The 22109-nt window shown below is 38.4% G+C and overlaps 1 protein-coding gene across 6 annotated transcripts in view; it reads left to right on the top strand.

Moving 5' to 3' along the window:
- The first annotated feature begins 248 nt into the window (after window positions 1-248).
- elovl1b (ELOVL fatty acid elongase 1b) overlaps window positions 249-22109 on the top strand; it is a 23322-nt gene continuing 1461 nt past the window's right edge. Inside the window, exons 1-9 of one of the 6 annotated variants that reach the window (XM_056734266.1) lie at window positions 249-402; window positions 820-905; window positions 14664-14749; window positions 20159-20261; window positions 20590-20780; window positions 20880-20960; window positions 21056-21112; window positions 21213-21318; window positions 21691-21827. In XM_056734266.1, coding sequence (XP_056590244.1) covers window positions 20201-20261; window positions 20590-20780; window positions 20880-20960; window positions 21056-21112; window positions 21213-21318; window positions 21691-21827 — 633 coding nt within the window. In that variant the 5' untranslated portion in view covers window positions 249-402; window positions 820-905; window positions 14664-14749; window positions 20159-20200. Of the gene's footprint in view, window positions 403-819; window positions 906-14560; window positions 14750-17695; window positions 17816-20158; window positions 20262-20589; window positions 20781-20879; window positions 20961-21055; window positions 21113-21212; window positions 21319-21690; window positions 21828-22109 lie in introns of those variants that run through there. The other 5 variants (XM_056734268.1, XM_056734269.1, XM_056734270.1 and 2 more) reach the window with 5 other exon arrangements.

Here is a 22109-nt window from a genome sequence, read left to right as displayed (position 1 = left end):
TACACTATTTTATCCATAGGATTATAATACACCAATGTACAAGTTTAAATAAAGACTACCTCCATTTAAATGAACTAAAATGGTTCTGAACTTTAGTCATCAAGACATGGTTGCGTCTCAAATCTTAACGTCGATCAGCTTGATTGAAGAGTGGCACTAGGACGGCGCCCATGATGCGCGCACCTGTGACGCCCTAAAAAGGCAGCTCCATGTTCATTACGACACAGCCTACGACCTGCCCCCTCGCGCGCTGTCAGGGGGCTGGGTCTAGCCTAAAACAGATTTGTAGCGTAGTTGAGAAAAAAGTGTAACGGGTTTTTCGGGAGAACGACAGGCAGCTGCATCCCTCATTCCCACCTGAAGAACTCCGAGGCCCCGCTTTCTCATTTCACCGGCGGTGAGGTAACGTTAAGCTACATCTTAAACCAGGAAGGAGACATGTGTGAAGTTTCTTTTTATGTGGTTGCTCTTCCTCTAAATCGTAACCATTCGTTTCTCTACGGAGGTTAGACGAAACTGCGTATTTGATAAATATTTGCATTAACAAAACGACTTTGTTAATCAAATGTTATGTTAAGAGTTGACGAAATATTTTCTGCTACAAATTGAAACGAGCTCAGTGTTTGTTCAGGTTCAGGTGAACAGAGAGCTCGTTCATTTGAAATAAAGTTGCTCTTTCACACGTGGCTTTACGCAGAAATGTGAAGTCTTGTGAATGAAGTAACGTACGGAAACGTGTGTCTTTTTCTCCGCCTCTGGAAATAAGCCATTGGTTAAATGGAAACGTTTGCTCACGATCCTTTTGTTTCCTGTCTTCAGTTCAGGTGTGTCGCGATCTGAAGCAGCCAACCGAGTGTTTGAAGATCGACTGATACCTGAGACCACGAACACCGGAACCTGTCCAGGTCAGTGCATCGTGACGTCCCACCCTTCTTCATTCGTTCAGAGTGCGTCACTGTTTTATCCTTAACTGGAATCAGACTGATGGAATATTATCTGATGGCAAAATTAACTTTAAATGCACTCAGCATAAGGGATGATTGTAAGCATGACTTTATTTAGAGTTTAAATTGTAGTATACTTTTTATCTGGTGTATAACTGTCTAGACGTGGATGAGCTTTATCTTTCCGAAATCTTTGACCTCTGTGAAAGTCAGGTGAAGGTGACTTTCCCGTGAAAGCTTTTGAGGTTTGTTTACCTGTCTACTCATGGTACAAACTTAAGTGTTTACTATACAGAAATACTTTTTACGGGAACGTGCTGTGCATTCTAACACGGAGAACTCTGACAGTTTATTGGGGGAAAACAACTTCGTAAAAGTTATGTTTTCAGCGGCACGATTATTTGTTTTATGAAGTCAGTGATAATGTTTTTACCGAATGTAAGAGAAGTGATTCATGTGTTGAAAGATAGTGTCACTTGTCAAGTGTTTCATACATTTCCTCTAACAGTTCTGTTACCCGCAAAGAGCAAATGACACCTGCCAATAACATCTCTTTTTAGTCGGTAGCTGCCCTTTAAAGAAAAAAGCATTTGGTATACGGGCTGTGCGCTGTCGTGAGAAAAAACTGACATGGCCTATGCCCAGTAACTCATAGTATTCAAGTTATACTTGATAGTCTGCAAGTCCATACAATGTCAATTTTAAGAAAGTGTCAATGCACTTGGAATGTATGACACAAAGCCTTTTCAAAATGTGTTTGTTCTGTTAATAAAAGGGAAGAATTTATATCGCTTCCCCATTCTCTGTGTACTGGTATGATGACATATAGACATGCAAGCTTATTGGCACACTACTGATGTCATCTGATTGCAAAACTATTTAAAGACGACTTAAATACTATTGACTGTGATATTTGTAGTTAGTCTTTAGTATTAGGGGCAATGCCAACTAGAGTTCATTCATTTCGGCTAATGGGAATAAAGCAAATTACAATCGAATAAGATAGTGACGCTGATCAGTATTTTGTGTTGTTGCGAGTAGGTACTTTAAAAGTGGGCAAAGAGAATGTTTGAGGCATGTGTCATTTAGTCTTTAAATGGTCACGACTGCTGACTCTACACTCCGGCTCTTCAGACACATTGCTTGGACCTACTGGATTAAACAATCGCATTGTAGTTCAATGCCTATCATTCTTTAACAGCGGCCCTGTCACATACCTGTTTCTCAGGCATCACGGCTCTTACTCAGTGTGACAAGCCTTAATTCCGTTCTACTTCAGTAGCCATGTGGAAATCTGATATGTGACAATGTTAGTAATCCACACATTATGTTCACATACTTGTACATATAGCCAAGTGTTTCAGAAAACCAAAGAACTTGTATGAATCAATTTGTATGTCAGAAGCGTGAATAGATACAGCTGCAAAAAAATTTAAGAGCCCATTTCAAAATTATTTTCAGTTTTTCTGAATCTACTATTTATAGGTATGTGTTTAGGTGAAATTATCATTTTTCATTCATTCCGTGAACTACTCACAATATTTCTCCCGCATTTCAAATAAAAACATTGGATTTATTTGCAGAAAAAAAACTGGAGAAACAGGTCAAAATAACAGAAAAGATGCTCTGATACACAGACCTCAGGGTCTGTGGTCAGTGCATCGTGACGTCCCACCCTTCTTCATTCGTTCAGAGTGCGTCACTGTTTTATCCTTAACTGGAATCAGACTGATGGAATATTATCTGATGGCAAAATTAACTTAAAATGCACTCAGCATAAGGGATGATTGTAAGCATGACTTTATTTAGAGTTTACATTGTAGTATACTTTTTATCTGGTGTATAACTGTCTAGACGTGGATGAGCTTTATCTTTCCGAAATCTTTGACCTCTGTGAAAGTCAGGTGAAGGTGACTTTCCCGTGAAAGCTTTTGAGGTTTGTTTACCTGTCTACTCATGGTACAAACTTAAGTGTTTACTATACAGAAATACTTTTTAAGGGAACGTGCTGTGCATTCTAACACGGAGAACTCTGTTTATTGGGGGAAAACAACTTCTTCGATTTATTTGCAGAAAAAAAACTGGAGAAACAGGTCAAAATAACAGAAAAGATGCTCTGTATTCTTTCAGACCTCAAATACGGCAAAGAAAACAAGTTCATATTCACTTTTGAGAAACACATCTGTAATATTTGTATTTAGGAATATTTTATGTGATAATCTGGATTTTTATCACAGTTTTCATCTGTCCTGACTCCTCTCATGCTGTCAGTCTTTAACATTTGCTGTTGGTTTACTTTGTCAGGTTAGGTTTAGTTGAAATTCAACAGACACTAGACTGAAATGACCACAATACATCTAGAATTGTGGATTAAACGAAAAAAAATTCCGCAGTTGTTACATACATTGTGTACTTCATTGATCATCATTGATAATATATGATATGAACAAATAGTGGACTTAAAGGAGTCATAAGACACGCTCAAAGGAATGTTATTGTTTGTTTTTGATGTAATGCAGTGTGTATACACACTGTATTTTCCACACACTGTGCATGTTTGTATCTTCTCTTTTCCCCGCCATTCTGTAACGCAGAGATTTTTGCAAAGCTCATCGCTCTGAAAAGCGGTGGTGTGCTTTGATTGGCCAGTTAAGTGCGTAGCGATTGGTCGAATATTGCAAGCGTGTGACAGAAATGTGACGCCTCTTACCATATTTGGAATATCAGGTCCAAAAAAAATTGTAATGTTGTCGCCCACCTTACTCGCGTCTACATTTGGGCGGTCTTAGTCAAAACAAACACCAAACTGACCTAGATTTGTGGGGGTGTGGTTACACGAGTTTTTTCAGTCAGATCTGGGAGAGCATTCGGTTTAGATACATTCTATATTTTGTTTCCGACACTTTAATTTTGGAATTTGACGTATCTAATACATGGATGGGCGACTTGTAACCTACCAAAGACTCATAAAAAAACGTATTCGCGCCATATAACCCCTTTAAATACAAATATAAATTTAGATTAGATTGCCGTTCTGTCTGACTAATGAAATGTAATCCATACTGAAAACCACTAAGCTTTTTAGTTACTCCTTAATTTATGCACATTTCGCAATAATATGGCTTTCTAGCAATAGTTTGGTTTTGATTTGCACTCTGTAAGGCAATCTCACCGTTGTGTTGAGTGACATGTGTTGATGAAAGGTTTTTGAGGTCTAGAGGTGTGACAGGGTCTGTGTGTCAGACTGGTGTTTGGGTTATTCATGGGCAATTATGAAGTTTTTGAGAGATTTGTGTTCCTTTCACCCAAGTAATGGAGAAATACCTGTTTGCTGGTACAGTATATGTTATTTCTGTCACTTTCACGTTTATTTTACCACGCAGTGCTTGATGAAGCAATAACCACTGTCACTCGCTGCGTATTAAATTGCCTCCAGTCTCCTCCACGCCAATATTAGACAATACATTGTATCATTTGTATTGTTGCCATGGTTTCATAGTGCATTGATAGAAGATGAAACCAGGGAGCAGCAGTGAAAGTGGAGATGGTGGTCTAGTGGGTTAAACCACTGAACTGGTAAATCAAAAGGTTGCTGGCTCGATCCCAGCAGCCACCACCACCAGTGTGTCCTTGAGCAAGACACTTTACTCCATGTTGCTCCAGGGGGGTTGTCCCTGTAATAAGTCGTTTTGGATAAAAGCGTCTGCCAAATGGCTAAATGTAAATGTAAATTTGAGAGCCCTCGGTTCCAGTTGTTCGTTTCTGGGTGCGATGGATAGAACACTTGAAAAATGTACGTTTGTATGTATATTCAATCTAGTTTAATCTACAACGGTTCAGGTCTGCGTTCCTAACTTTCGTGGACTTTTCACACTTATCCTAGTCAGAACCATACAGGGTTTTTGAGTGAGAGAGCCGAGCGGGTGAAGTATTCCATATGTAAACACACATTTTTAAGCTGTCTGGCCTGTAAGAGGGAGTTTCCCAACACTTCACTTATTACTTATCACCTCCCTCAGTTCAGTTCACGTCGCTAGTTTCCTTAAACAACCTCCTTTGACCCTTATAATGCCTTGCTAACAGCACACATGCTGTCACATCTCTTAAACCACTACCTCAACACCCTTACATGCTCCTAAAACACTCCGTCAACACACATGTTCATTCTTCATGTCCCGTGCTGTAGTTTTCCTGGTCTCATGTGTCAGAATCGGTTTCTGTTTCACATTTTCAACTCGGATTTCGAGTGAAAAATCTGCGGAAAATCATTATTTACTCACTCACATGTCATTCCAAACCTGTACAAATATCTTTTGCAGAACACGGAAGAAGAAATTATGAAGAATGGTAGTAACCGAACAACAGCAGACCCTCATTGACTTGTATTATATGCAGACAAAACCACAGAGAGATTTCTTAAAATGTCTTGGTTTGTGTGTCAATATGCTAGTTTTGAGTGCCAAGAAATCGACAGAACTTTTATTTTGGGCGATCTATCGCTTTTAATCAGAGATGAGAATACTACAGTCTTATTGATAGAAGAGACTATGGTAAACATACCAAGGTTGGGGAAGAGAAAGATGTGTTGAACGACCGTCATGAAAAGTTTTGCAGGAAGTGATTCGGGGTTGCCGTGGCTATTAAATCAACTTCAAGCACACAACCTCACTTCATTCCTTTCCCATAGAAGATATTTTGTTGATAAAACTCAAGATTTTCCGTGGAGGCAGGGCAGTGTTTGTGTTTAGGTCGATGACTGGGAATAGAGTATAACTTTTGCCACAAGCCGACAATGGCTGTTACTTGAGCTGTCAAAAGGAATGTACATGAAGCTTGCCTTTTGCTGTCAATAATGAAACCACATGCGGAAGCAATAGAAACTGTTGACTAATGGATTTCCTGTCAGGGCTGTCAATTTTTTTTGTCAAGTCTTGACAAAGGACTTTCCATCTATCATTGCCATGAATGCGACTTCATTTGTTTGAAGAAGAGTCTTGCTCCGTTCATTGATCTATAGTATCTGAACATAATTTTAGGGATTTTTTGTTTCAAAGAATGAAACCGAGTTACTTAGTGAGCGTGAATATAGGAAACTTTTGACTAACATTGTCATTTTCCCAACTATGGTGGTCAATGGGGTCCTAGAACTGTTATGAGCATTCTTCCAAATATCTTTCTGTATACAGATTTGGAACGACTCGATGATGACAGAATTTTTATTGTTGGGTGAAATGTCCCTTTAAAGGTGGAATGATTGATTAAGAAAGGTGCTAATGTTAGTCTGCTTGCACTGAAATCATAATCCCACTCTCTTTTTATGATTTGCTGTCCAAAGCCACGCCTCCTCCAAACACATGAATGTATTTCAACTAAATCCATAAAATTATTCTCGAAGCATGTACATACCTGTCCAAAAGAAAAAGAGCAACCATGGTATCATCTTTCAGACCCTTTGCCTGCCGGAGCTGTCTCCATTGTGTAGAAGCTGAACTGATGTTAATTCAAGTTTTTCAACTTTCATGATCCAGAGGTTCCCTCATCATTGCTTTGTCAAAATCTGACTTTAGTTTTAGAGATTTACTTGTTGTCGGTTCCGCAGGAAAATTTGGTTGTTGCTGTTTTTCCACCATTCTCCCTACATTGACACAGCATTAGTGAGCTGATGACGTATGATGCCTGAACAGGGTGCGCAGTGGTATGCAAAATACTTTGTTACAAATATACATTTACATTAAGTCATTTATCAAGACGCTTTTATCAAAAGCGACTTAGAAAGAGTTCAGGGAGAAATAAGCGATATGTTATACAGGAGCAATAATACAATAGGTGCTAAAACAAAGTTACTAGTTTCAGCAAAAGCTAGACCACTACCTGTTGAGAGAGAGAGAGAGAGAGAGAGAGAGAGAGAGAGAGAGAGAGAGTTTTTATTTTTATGTACACATGACCAGTCACAGCGTTTGGTCAGAACGTTTTGATTTGGCAAACTATTTTTGGTCCTATGCCTTTCACAGACAATATTTATTCTAAAAATATTATTTGATCAGTTATACTTCTTGATTGCTATCAGGATGTAAAGAGATCTCCAGCCAGCATGACAAAATATATTTCTGGACAGGATCATCTATTCTGCCTTTAAGTTTAAATCTTTTTCCACAAAAAACAGCAGATTTTACTCGGGCCTGTCTAGTGATCAAATGTCGATATATAAAACAGTTTAATACTGGTTCCTTTTGTTCGTCAAAGATGCTTGAGTGCTGAACTGAAGGTTATTATCATAACCGCACATGAAGAGATTACTCAAATGAAGTGATGCAATGTCTCTCACCAGAGAGCTGCACGTCACCGGTGTGTTTACTCGTATCACTCTCGTCTGTGTGTGTGGACGCATCTGTTCGTGTGATATTGTTTGCGTGCCAGTTACGGTATATGGAAAAATAGAAAATGAGGGCAAGTCTAAAAAAGACGGTCTGAATTTAATGCTTTAAATGATTGTGGCCTAGTTCTGTTTCACCGCACTGTCAGCAAAGGCGGGAGGTTATGTTTTTTTATGAGGTTTCTTTTACTAATAATGAAACGGTACATATAACATCTCGTCTCTTCTCTCATCAGCTTTAAGGTCAGGATGCTTGTAGTTGTTTTAACATTTTTGACATTTTGCTGTGATTGAAGGATGGTGATGAATCTTACACGGCTTGTTTGGGTAGCAGGAGATGCCGAGATTTAATGAAACTCACAAACAATATTTCATCTAACTTTTAAATGGGTCATTTGACACGTTAAATATATCGTTAGTTTTAGATGTAACTAAATGTTTAGATGACCCAGACCGCCTCAAGTTCACTATACCACCGGCTAACCTGTCACAGACTCTACCGCTTTCGAGTCTCGAGTCCTGCACGACACTTATTTTTCAGTTTCAATCCGTGGGAGTGAAAACTCTCATCGGAAGATTCTTTTGGTGTTTGCTAATGACTCAAGTTAAACCATATTGATTTCCTTGTAATACTTCTGTAGAGCATAGACTGTCCTTCATTGAATCTGTTAATGATTAATCCATACACTTAGACCTTTGAAACAAGACCTAAACCTAAATACATCTTCATCATTTATTTTCCCACTATTTACTCATTGATTTGTCGATATGATATTTTTCGCCAGTTTAATAGCTTTCAGATTAGGTGACCAGGTGATATTCAGATGTAATTCTGCAGTGCTTTTAAACTGCATGTTTATGCTCTGAAATGCTGTGAGCGATGATGAAAAGTAGAAGACAATTTTGTAAAATGTCAAGCGTGTAATAAATAAATAGAAAACGTGTATATATATATATATATAACATGCGAATGTGCTTTCAAATTTATCATTTGGATTCTATGTGTTCACGATCCCTGCGGCTTAAAGTGATAGTTCACCCCAAAATAAAAAATTCTGTCATTATTTACTCACCCTCTTGTCATTTAAACCTGAATGACTTTCTTCCTTCCGGATAACACAAAAGAAGATATTTTGAAGCATGTTTGGTGAAACTGTGTAAATCAGATTTCAGTGTGGGATTGTAAGATTTCAGGTGTAATTTAGTTGCATTAATGTCATCGACCTGCGTGTCATGCTCTGATCACTATCATCGCTTGTTGTCGTTTTTTTGTGTCTTTGTCACTTTTATGATCTCTGTAAAATGCAAAGTAGCTTCAGCTGTTTGTTATAGCATGTAATATTTAATCTGATAAATTCAGTAATCGTCATATGAACACATGGGCAAATGTTTCTCAGTTTGAGGAAAAAAAATTATGTTGCAATGACATTCTAAAAAGTCTTTAAACTTTGAACCATGTGTCGAATTTGTAAAGTCTATGTTGTTGACCATACCACACACCACACATTGACAATCAAATCATTTTTAGAATTAGCTTCCTGGTCCATTTGGGTAGATTTATTTCAGTTAATGCAAAATCCTAAAATTGGTCATAGTTCATATAATTTACATGATTTTGTTGGTATTGCTTTTAGAGGTTACAGGGTTTATGCAAAAATAATTCTGGCTCTTTTTAATAATGGCCTTTTTGTGGTAGCCAATGGCTGTGCATTCGTTGGTCTGTAGGAGGTTTTACAGGGGACTGAGATTGTTAGAGACGCTGTCTTTGTGTCGAAGGGTGTGTTTCTCTGTTGTACTTCTGGTTGGAGCGGGTGGTGCACAACAATAGCCCCCTTTATGATCACAGAGTCTCTCTTGATATCTCGCCACAGCTTGCGAATAATATTATAGATGTAGATGGCAGTGAAACCAGCGCTCTGGGTCGTATACAGTTCAGAGCTCAGATAAAAAAGTGGGTGGTCGGTAATGTCAGTAACCAAACAGATCTCATCCCCCATTTACTGCTATAGTAGGGAAAATAAATACTATGGGAATCAATGGGGGATGAGACCCTTTTGGTTACTGACATTCTTACAAATATTTCCTTTGTGTTTAGCCAAACAAATAAATGTATATAGGTATGGAACAACTCGATGGTGAGTAAATCATGACAGAATTTTTATTTTTGTTTGAACTGTCCCTTTAAGGACATTAACCACCTTCTAATGGCGGCTGATGTCGGATGTCTCTCAATTATGATCCTACTCAACCTCAGCGCTGCATTTGACACGTTGGATCATTCTCTTATACTTTGCCGCTTAGAAACTGTCTTTGGTGTCACTGCTAATGTCTTAAACTGGTTCAAGTTGTTCCTATCAGATCGTTGGCAGTTTGTGTCCCTGGGTAAGGTCTAAAACTGGAGGAGTGCAATTTGGAGTTCCCCAACGATCAGTCTTGAGTCCCTTTTTATTTAGTATTTACCTTTTTCCCTGTGGTTCACTTCTCAGATCCCTGGGTATGAAGTTCCATTTCTATGCAGATGACACTCAGATTTACATGCATTCAAAACCTGGGGACAATGAAGCGGTCCTTTTTCTCGAATACCGTATCTCGGAGACAAAAATAATTGATGTTCCTAAAATTTCTGTGTCTATACATCGACAAAACGGAACCCCATTCTTTTCAATGTTGTTCTCAAAGCTAATTTAACATTTGGTCCTCTTGTTCAGAATACGGTTAAAAGAATACGGTGCTTTTTTTCATCTCAAAAACATTGCAAGACTGTTACCCTTTTCAACGGCAGAAAGACTGATCAATGTTTGTTCCCCGAGATGACTGTTGCAATGCCGCACTTGCTGGGGTTTCTAAATCTTCCCTCAATAAATTGCAGTGTGTTGATTTTAAAATTCTCATGCTCACATATAAGGCCTTTATGGTTTAGCCCCACAATATCTGACTTATCTGTTAATTTTTTACTCCACAAATTGTTATCTTCGTTCCTGTGAAGCCAGCTTGTTACTTGTTCCCCTTACACGTCTGCAGTCTATGGGTGATCAGGCTTTTTCTTCCAAGGCCCCCAAACTCAGTTAAGAAATGCAGCATCTTAGTGTTTTTAAATCTTCACTGAAAACATACTTTTTCGGCTTGCATATCAGTGAATTTGTGGTTTTTGAATTGGTTTTGTGAAATTACTGCATTTTTATTGTTTTACATTTTATTTTTGTCGCACTTTGTATAAAGCACCTTGAGATGCTTACTGCTGCACTGACCTGTTTTTGGACACTTTATCCTCTAACTCATCGTGGCTATCTGAGATTCTTTGGAACGAGGAGACGAACAACTTGAAATCCCCCGAGGTGATGGAACAGGAACACAGCGAAAAATGGGCCGGAATTCGCAACAGATTGAGGAAAAGAGCACACCAAGCATTCTACAGAATAAATTGGACGATCATAGAGCCAGGATAAGTTTTCCATCAGGGATTGTAACATCCTTTGTTTTTCAGAAAAATGGCTCACGACCTCGGTCCCTGACACTGCCGTGACGCCGTCTGATAACTTTTCTGTTTTACTAATGGAGTGAACAGCCGAGGCTGGTAAAACCATAGGTGGTGGAATTTGATTCATGATCAACAGAAAATGGTGGTACCCCATGAATAGCTCCACTCTATCGCACTCCTGCTCGCCTCATCTGGTGTGGTGCGCAAATTTTAATCAAATACATGTCGGGGCTGCGTTGACATTTAAATGCGGTGCTTGCTACTTAAAACACTCTCGGTTTTAGACGCAAAGTGTGATTTGTCCTTACGGCTGCTATTCATTGATTACAGCTCAGCTTTCAATACTACATTTCCCAGTAAGCTAACTTCCAAACTCCTGAATCTTGGCCTGAATTCTTCACCCTGCAATTGGATCCAAGATTTTCTCACTGGCAGACCTGGTGAAAGTAGGCCAGTTCACATCCAACTCCATCACCCTGAGCGTAGGAGTGCCACAAGGCTGTGTCCTGAGCCCCTACTCTACTCTCTCTAAACACATGACTGTGTGTCTTCTCATAAAATTTGCTGATGATATGGTGGTTCTGGGCCTTATCTACAACAATAACGAGACCACATACTGTGATGAGGTAGAGAAATTAACGTCTTGGTGCCTGGACAACTGTCTCTCTTTGAATGTGACCAGAGCTGTTTGTGGACTTCAGGTAGAGCCAGCAGCGGACCTATACTCCTATTATTATCAGAGGGACCCATGTGGAGAGGGTGAGCAGCTACAAGTCATTGGTGTAAACATCTCTGAGGACCTGATGTGGACTTCACACATTCAGACACAGACAGTGGTGTAGTCTACGTGATATGCAGGCCTTATACCCTCAAGAAAAGATTGCACTGACTTTTGGTGCACAGGGAAACAAAAGGAGATCATGAAAGGCAAGCAATTAATCTACACTATTTCTGTGTTTTTGTAAGCCGGCCCCTGAAGCTACTGCCACACTGGGTGATGCTGTAGCTGTCCAACGAGGCTCATGCTACGTTGTAGTATACTGTCCCAGAGTCGCAATTGGGCACAGTATTTGTCGGTGTATTATACTTTCTGCTGATAGCTCACCCCCACTTTTACAACCACTGCGTATTCTTTACTAAAACAAGCATATTTGTTATCATTAACATAACTGTAAGGGGATTGTTGGCATGTTAAATTGTATCTAACTAGCCAACTTCCCAAACGTTAGTTTGTGTGGCGAATCAATAAATGAGGGAGAAAGGGAGAGAAAACTTAAACTACAATGTTCATAATTGTTTTTAGATGATAAGAGATGAGAACTCCTGCCCAGCCTTCTGAAAGTCAGGCTCGACACTGCCAAAAATCTATAAGTTCAACAATTGCTTGATAAAACTGCACAAATGTTCATTGTTAATTATTACAGTTAACTATCAATGTCAATAATAGGCGTAACTTGCACTCCTAAGTGTGATGAGGGACATGTCATTGGCTATCTTTCAGAATGCTCTTGATTACATATAGAGGCATACTGTGGTGAGTGTGGTGGTGCTAATGGTTTGTAGATCTGGGACAGATGAGTAGGCTGGGGGGGTCATAGTATACTCACTACAAAACCTAGACTACATTACTGGACACAGGTGAAATCTATAAAATAAATTTCTTTCATTCTGATTGGTTATGTTGGCATTTCAGGTGGTACCCAGAGATTTGATTGGTTGCGTTGCGAGAGTTTGCGGTCCAAGTCCGGAGCACAGAGCCATGCCTGGTTTCACTTAGATAAACTTGATAAAAATACAGTCAGGTTCAAAACATAAATATCTACTAAAAGTTTGAGTCGTTATCATCTCACATCCACACGCTAGCAGCGCGATGCAACGTGGCAAAGCAAAAAGAAACCGTGTTTTGTTGCGTCTCTTTGCCCTGTATCTCTCTTTATAATGTAAAAAAGTTTGTATCAGTGTTTTAATCAAAATCTTTTCATTATCACCATGAGGGACACGCCCCACGCTCTCTAATGCCTCGCCCCCAATTAATAGAGTACTTGTTTTTCAAACCTGTCCAGTACTCGAAATTAATTATGATAAAAAACGCCCATCCCTACTTTCTATTCATAGGCCATATAAAGGGTTTTACCTTAGCGTGGTATGGGAACAGCTCCAGCCAAGACGGCAAAGCCATGCAGAGAGTTGTGCGCTCAGCTGAACGCATCTCAGGGTCTGCTCTCCCACCACTGCAGCAAACACATCCACCTTAAACAATGCAAAAACAGAGCTTCAAAATCATAGCTTTTTTCCGCAGGCCATCAGGCTCCAAAACTCAGTCTCTTAACATTACTTGACCGCACTCTTTGTACTCTTTAGAACATTCAACATCCAGTATAGTGACATTGCTATTTAATGACTGCTCTTTATTTTGTTGCTGCCAAGTAACCACCTTGTGTTACTATCTGTTTGCACATTCTCTTGCACATTCCTGCTCATGTAAATATTTACAGTTAACTTCTATCACAGATTATATATATCTTTATCTTATCTTATATTATTTATATCTTCCTTTTGTGTTTTTATTTTATAATAATTGCATTGTTTTTTGAGCTGACCTGACCTACATTTCACCACTGGTTGACGTCTTTGTAGAAATGGTTATGTGACAAATAAATAAATCTTGAATATCCCTATGAAAGGCTTTATAACAAATGAAGTTTATTGTTATTATTAATCAATAGTTTACATGGAAATTAAAGTATTTACTCAGCCTTGTGTTGTTTGAATTTGATTTTGTCCATCAAGAACTGATTAGGACGTTGCCAGTTGCCAATTGCTAATCGCTACTAATTTCCCAGCCAGAAACGAGTCTTCGATAGCCCAGCCCTCGTGCCATTACTCATGACAGGTAGTGATGAGAGGTAGTTCTGAAGGGGGCAGGTTAACGTTTTTTATATTAAAGATTATGAGGGCACATGAATTAAAAATACATAGTAAAGATGCACAGATAAGTAATTTATAAAACCACTACAATATTAGAAAAAATAAGAATTAAATTTCAGTTTTACTGTGATACTACTTTAAATATTTATAATATAATTTATAAAATAAAAAACTAAACTGAAATAAACAACTTTTGTTGATTTGTTCAGCTTTTTTGGCATTTATATAGAGGGGGGAAGGCTGGGAAAGGACCTTGAGCTGGGACTCCAACTAACCACATAAAAAACTGAAAATAAAAACAAGCAAATAATAAAATGATGAAAGCATCAGGAAATATCTCAAAGCAATACAACAAAATAAACATGAACTAAACCAAAGATTAAAAAGCAAATTTATTATATATATATTCTTTTTTATTTGTGTTGTTATGCTCGAGCATCCATTTCACATTGATGGGCGCACTTCTGTGGTATTTTGACATTTGTAAGAGATGAAAATTGTTAGGAAATAGTGAATGGTCCACATACAAGCTACCACATGGATTAAAAAAGACTTTCAAGGTCCTCAGTCACTGAAGCATTGACGTATGGAAAATCTTTGGGAAGAAAAAAGACATCATGGCTTCTGAACAACATAATTAAAAGTGACGAATCATCAGTTTTAGTTGAACAATTCTGTCAAAGTTACTACTCCGTTAGCATTAAGTGTAAGACACAGAGCTCTCTCTCTGGTTCTCCTCCAGTTTGCTGTCTCAGAGCCAGTTATTCATCCACAGAGTGAGTCAGGGTGGGAGGGACCAGAGGCCAGCCGTACCAGTCACACACACACATACACTCACTCTCTTTTCCTTCCACTTCTCTTTCCTGGCCTCTCTCTCTCTCTGCCTTTCTCTCTGTCACTCGGCTCCTCACCACCGCTGTTCTGGTTTCTCCTCTATCAGCAGTGAGAGGGCAGACGCTGAAGGAGAAGAAAAGACTGGGCCACCGGGACAGATCGGGACTTGTAGAGGAGGCAGGAGTTTATAAGGTGAGCTGTTTGTTTTTTCCAGATGTTTTTCCGTATGAACTTTTCCAGACCGTCCTAAGAGTCCAAAACCCCATAGTAGATCAGTAGGGTTTTATGGTTTTGTTAAATTATTATTTTTTGGGGTCTGTTCAACCATTTTTTTTCTTCCTATGTGTATTATTAACTCGAAACGTTTTCCTGTTTGCGAGTGATTCATTCACAGGATGCATGTTGCCACAGCTCGCATAAAACCCCACCCTTAATACTGACTATGATCTCTCTCTCACTCTCTGTAAGTCCGCTGTAGTTTTAGCTGAAGTTTGACTACTTAAACCGTGTCTGTGATGACCGTAGATGGAAGTGTTTAGTGGAAATTCAAGCGTACGGGGTTTGGAGCAGAAGCAGTTATTGTTGCCAGAGGCTTTATTGTGTTTTATCTCTTCCCGTCTAAGACTAAAGGACAGATTATGGTGTTGTGAAGATTTTGCCGTTTGTTTATGATGTCTTTCTGCTTGTGGCTTCTGACCTCATGAGTTCTGATCATATGACAGCCGGGCTGAAAGCAGGGTGGTTCCCCATCACTACTAGCAACCGTGTCATTTTACGCCTGCATGCTAACTCTAACAGACCACACTTAAAGGGCCGGATATGGCCTTATGTTTTCCATATGTTAGGAGAGGGGGTGAGGAAGTGCAAGGGGAACAGGACTTCGAGGAACCTTAAGGTCAATGTGCAATGGTTAATGTGCATTAATTTTGTCTGTTTGAAAGGCTTTGATGAGGGCGACTTTTCCATAAATTTTCATTGTGTTGGTCTGTTTTCCTGTATGATCTTTAGACACCAGCTTTTGTACATTAAAAGCAATGACAATCATTGTCAGGATGAGAGTCGATCTACACCGTTGATAAAAGCTGATGCATGTGAAAAGATTTATTGGATTAATCTCATGAAACCTTCACCGTTTCACCCCACAATCAAAGGAAACGCAAGTTATATTTTGATGAAAGAAAGGGAAGTCACAAAGATTTGAGGCATTGTGATATTTTCATGAAAGCTTAGCACACCGCCCTACACCGAAAAAAAAACTAGCTCGAAAAAGCAACGATTTACTTAAACGCTTAAAAAAACTGTCTTCAAAAACTTTTCATAAAAAAATGATATTGCACACGATTTTTTTAAACTTAATTTACTTAAAAACGTGGGCAAAAAATAATAATTCTAGTTTTTTTTTTCAGTGGATATGATGATGTATATTACACCAAATTAGTATATTAGTATTTAGTATTAGTTATTTACTTTATTGTTATTGCTTAGTACATCACTATTAACACATGAAGCATACATCCAGGGCTAAGTGACATTATAATAATTTATAATGATATCAAAGTGTCACAATACAAAACAACTTATCCTTGCAATAGTCAAAAACGTTATGCAGTTCATAGTTTGTTATTGTAAGTGTAATTTCTTTATGTCTGACCCGAAGTTTCCATGAGATTCATCTTTAATGCTTTTGAGTCCGAGACCCACAAACCATTTTTTTTAAATAAACACTTCTGTACTGTACATGGCGTTTTCAAAGAATCAGGTTGTCATCTGTATTTGGGTTGTATAGCAGAAATATTATCCAAACATGCATTTTATCATGTCAGGCAACAATTTGTACATGGTTGGTATGTTTGTACATTTGCAAATTTAATCTGTCTTTGTCTAACATAAACTTAAAGTTACTAACTAAAATGCATCCTAATATTGTGGTTACTGTTATCATATTACTATCTACAGATCCCTCCCAAAAGTCGTGTAAATGTGTTTCAGTGAACAACGGTCAAACCAGTTTGTGCTTCAGAATCTTACAGGCCATCAGGGCCTCACTGTGAGGGTGTACTGTAGTTCTGTAGGCACGTGGTCTGTCAGGCACGCCAAAACTTCACAATACATCCACACAGTCCTTGTCTTACAGATGCCTCTCATATCTCGCACATCAGATTCCTCCACATTGGCAGCTGTGATCAGAGAAGACACTACTTTCATTCAGTTTTTTATTGAGATCATGTGTTGCAGGCTCATCCAAGCGTTCATTTTAAGGGTGAAGGGGGGAGCTATAAAGGTGTAGACTGCCGTTGGCCTAAAGGAGTATTTGGACAGTTATGCCACACTTTGCATGTTGTTGCGAATGCTCAAAACAAAATCATTGTAAATGTCAAGTGGAGCTGGGGATGGAGGAGGGTAATTGTCTCCTGAGCAAAGCCATAAGCTGCTGTTAGCTACTGGCTAACTGGCTAAACTGGCTCTGTTTTGGACCTCTGGAACTCTTTGGAGTGTATGCTTGGTTTCAGATATGGTTCACTTCATGAACTGATCTTTAACTGATTTCAAACAAGATTTCAAGTTCATTTCAGGTCTGAATATTTAACATCTCACCTGGCCGAGGGCACGGTTTAGTGATAAATGCACGATTTGAGATAAGAATCACTTGCAGGTTTTCTTTCTTTTTTGGTCTTTACGTTTCAAATACAAACGTTCTTTAAGATTACAATTTGTAAGGACCGAAAGGGATAGTTTTGATAACAGTTTGCACGTACACAAAATATGCATTTCCTTTAAGTTCAGACTGCTGCTGCTGAATCTTATCTTCAACTCCCAACATCCACTCGCAGGTCAGTACGATGCAGTAGTTTAAGTTCTTAGAAATGATTCACAAAACAAAACTATGTTATCTCCGTTTAACAATCGCTCATGATAGTGTGAAAGCAGTTTAACCTGATGTTCACAGCACGTTTCCTTGTGAATGTTGCTCTGTGTGACGACACATGTCTGTGATTCTCATCGACATCCATAACAACCCGTCATCTGTTAAACGTCACTGATAATATTACCAGCAGGAATTCCCTTCTATCACTAGCAACTCAAAGACATCAGTGCGCCCTGATCTAGTGATTGACACAGTATGTAAGAGAACCAGTCGTGTTGTCAGAGTTTTGCGAGTTTCACTCAGAGACCGTGAGGAGATGTTCAGAGTTTTCAGCAGCTGATGTGGGCTTCAGGGGATTAAGCTGTTTGTTCATTTGAGCAAAGACACTGAAGGTAAACATTTATTGAGCCCTTATATGATTATATGATCCTTAAGGTTGCTATTGATTTTCGGTGGACGTTTTATTTTTGGCCAATGAGAGGCGGTTGGTTTGTGTAGATATGTTATCAGGTAGTCGTTATGTTGTATTTCCTAACTGATACGGGCAAATTATTCATCAGCAAGGTTGTAAATGAATCATTTATGGATATGTTATCTAAATGAATGCTTATCAAAACTGTTATCCTGGTGTGTTTGACTACTGGATGTGTTTGTGTACTGCATATGGACATTTGGATGTCTTTGCTTTTATAGCTTAAGTTGTGTTTTACTTCTGTTTACTCAGTTGGTAATATTGAAAGTGGAAGATTATTCTTTTCAAAAAAATTATATTGAAGTTTTATACGAGTTGTTTTTTTAAATGAGGAGAGACCAAAGGCGAAGAAGGCACCAGTTTAAACATCTTTCAATGCGTTTGTTAATATTTAACGGGGGTAAGTGAATAAACCGGGTTATGTGGAATGCATGTCTTAGTTTTCTCTAGTGTCATTGTGTGGTGTAACATTAAAGAACATTCTTTTTACTGTAGAGCAAAAATCTAAAATATATCATTCTTATTACTATCATGTGAAAATACTTGTTCAGTTTTTGGACATCATGGTTGCATTCGTCTTACTGTATAATGCAAGTGAATAAATAAAAAAATGATCAAATAATATATTTTTTCAATAAAGTTGTATTTGTTAATATTAGTATATGCATTAACTAACATGAACTAACAATAAGATGTAAAGTTGTTTTAGCATGTTTCAATCTTTGTTGATGGTAGTTATTGTTACACAATTGTAATGTTAACTAATATTAAAGGGACAGTTCAACCTGAAATTAAAATTCTGTCTTCATTTACTCACCCTTGAGTTGGACCAAATCTGTATAAATGTCTTTGTTCTATGAACTCAGAGAAAGATATTTGGAGGAATGATTTAACAAAACAGGTCTGGGCACCATTGACTACCAAAGTAGAAAAGATGACAATGATAGTCAAAAGTGTCCAAGAACGGTTTGCTTTCCTACAATCTTCATTGACTCCTACAATGGTAGTCAATGGGGTCGAAGAACTGTTTGGTTACAAGCATTCTTCCAAATCTGTTTTCATCAGAACAAACAAGTTTATACAGTTTTGGAACAACTTGAGGGTGAGTAAATGATGACCATCACGGAAACCATTTTTTGTAATGAGGACAAAAGTCACATTAAGTTGATAAGATTTTAGAGAGAAGGATCCAAAGGTCATAAAGGTACTGAAATAGTTTTCGTATGCCTAAATATATCTTAATGCTTTTGATCATGGGATGAAATTAAATGTAGTTAGCGAGGGACTTTCTTTATTCCTGGTCAACATTTTAGGTGTGTATGGACACACCTGTACCCCTCCTCTGTTTATCCAGAGTGTAGCAGGGACAGATGTCTGATAACAACAGACCTTCCTTATTAATGAGTCATGTGCAAATCTGTAAGTGTGCTTCTAGTCAAAACTCAACCATCATTATTGAGGTGAAGGTGAGAGAAGAATTTCAACACTTCTGCCATTCCACTCCTTCATGTAACTACACCCACCAACATCAGACCATATTAGCCGAACGGAAAGAAAGAACGTGATGTTTAAGAGGTAGAGGGAACGGAAAAGTGTTGTTTCTTTATTTTTACATTTTAACATGAGCAACTTTGTAACTTAATGCTCCATTGTGTAATTTTGGGAGGATCTATTGACATAAATGCGATATAATCTACCTTACTATGTGTTCAGAAGTGTATAAAGACCTTCGATAATGAAGCGTATTACCTTAGAATGAGATATTTCTATCTATATACACCGTGGGTCCCCTTACATGAAATTCACCATGATGTTTCTACAGTAGCACTAAACGTACAAACTGCTCTACAGAATGCATTTCGTGAAAACGTTATCTCCTTCGGCAAAGAAGCAAACACATGACATCATCTTAGTTCTGCGTCAGCCACCATAGTGCTTCCAAAGGGTCGTTTTTTGACAAGTCACATTGGTTAGGAAACCTGTTGCTTGGTGACATTAAATGGACACGAGAAGAGCGTCACATGTTTTCAGTGTGCACTTGATGACCTTTCATTGTAACCGTCTGAGCTGTTGAGGTCACCTGATCCACACAATTCATTCCTCTCTTTACCAACTACATTTGTTTGCCATTAAATTGATAAGGCAAAAGTAGACAAGTCACAGAATTTTTCCGACTTAAAGGACTGATTCAGTCAAATGAAAGTTACACAATCTCTATTCGGTCAAGTTTTCATACATTGTGATTTGTGTGTTTTTCTCACAGGTTCTTTTGTGCAGTCAACTGTGTTAGCTGACATCAGTGAAAATGCTGGAGACGGTGAAAGACAGAATAATGGAGGTCTATGACAGCCTTTTAGCAGGAAGAGGTAAGATGCTTAAAGATGTTTGTCAGACTAGCGGTCGCCTGACATCATTTCATCCTCAATGGCTGATGCCATGTGAAGAGAACCGAGCAGCGGATGACTGATAATGGAAAATGTACAAAACACAATTTGTATTAATGAGATGTACGTACAGTAGATACAACTAAAACGTTTGTTAATCTGACATGCATACATAGGAAATGTATCTGAATTATATATTTTTTGCTAAACTGTTTTTTACATTTAGCTTTTGAATGATAATTTAATTAATACTTTTGGACATTTTCTATGTGATAGTTATTCTGTTTTTGTTTTGTATTTTTTGTCTTAGACCCACGGTTGAAGGGTTATCTTCTCATGGAGAGTCCATTCAGCATGTCTGCTATTCTGCTCGCTTATCTTATCTTCGCACTGTACGCCGGCCCGAAGTTTATGGCCAACCGGAAACCCTTCCAGTTGAAAGAAGCCATGATCATTTACAACCTGTCCTTGGTGGGCTTGTCTGCATATATCGTTTATGAGGTAAACACATTGAATGTGCATTCGAACGGAAGATCTCTAATAAATAATAAATGAGATTATTAACATGAATAAATTCATCTAAAAAATTTTTTGGTGTAGTTCTTGATGTCCGGGTGGGCCACCGGATACACGTGGAGATGTGACCCATGTGACTATTCTGACAGCCCTCAAGCACTCAGAGTAAGATGTTACTTTGAATAACGTGACAGTTTAAATGATCACAAAGATCTTTTGCATATCCAAATTCTCTCTAAACCATGAATTATTTTTCCCAGATGGCAAGAGTGGCCTGGTTATTCCTCTTCTCAAAGTTCATTGAGCTTATGGACACGGTAAGATTTGAATATGCCACTCACAAGTTGCAAGTGTTGAATTAATTTGAAACGGATGGGTTTGGGAATGTGGTGCTGAATGTGGGTGTTGTGTGTTCAGGTGTTTTTTGTGCTGCGGAAGAAACACAGTCAGATCACCTTCCTGCACATCTTCCATCATTCCTTCATGCCGTGGACGTGGTGGTGGGGTGTGAGCTATGCTCCAGGTTAGTCTGTCCACGTCGGGCACAGTCAGCTGTTCATACGAGGTTGTTGTGTTTCAGTGACACTGCTCATTTACTTGTGTGACAAGTTGCTCGTGGAAAGTCATTAAAATTAGGTTAAAGGGCCGTCAGGTGTCATATAAGAAGAATCTGTGATTTTGTTCTGCACTAGAAGAGTTTTTCTTTTTTTTTAACTGAACTTGTGAACCTAGTGGGGTCAAAAGGATTATTTTTTTTACACGGTCACCAGACTGGAAAATTTAAGTTGTTTTTTCACAAGCCGGAGACATTTTGCATGTGCTGATGACTTTTGTAAATAAGGCTCCTAAAGTCATATACTTTCAATGCTGATAATCTTCTGAATGTGTTGTTCAGGTGGAATGGGCTCTTTCCATGCAATGATCAACTCTTGTGTCCATGTGATCATGTACTCCTACTATGGCCTTTCTGCTGCTGGACCTCGCTTCCAAAAGTTCCTCTGGTGGAAGAAATACATGACTGCCATCCAGCTGGTATGTTCATTTGATTCACAGAATAATGGAAAACAAGCATTTAACAAAAATGTATTTGCCAAGTATGTTTCCTGAAAGGAATAACTAATTAAAAACAAAAATTTTTTTATTAAGCTGAATAATATTATTCGCTTGTGGTTCCAAACCTATGCTGGTGTTTTTTCTTTTCCAAAAAATTATAGCATTTTCAATGATAGTAGCTAAATTATCAAGAAGGACAAAACATTTTATTTATTTATTTATGTGTAGACAGTTTCAGCGGCAACAACATAAATGTTCAAA

The sequence above is a fragment of the Triplophysa dalaica genome, chromosome 21 (genome assembly GCF_015846415.1).
Source record: "Triplophysa dalaica isolate WHDGS20190420 chromosome 21, ASM1584641v1, whole genome shotgun sequence".
Classification (NCBI taxonomy): Eukaryota; Metazoa; Chordata; class Actinopteri; order Cypriniformes; family Nemacheilidae; genus Triplophysa; species Triplophysa dalaica.
The sequence above is the reverse complement of the archived record's forward strand: the minus strand, read 5'-3'. Positions and strand labels throughout refer to the sequence as shown.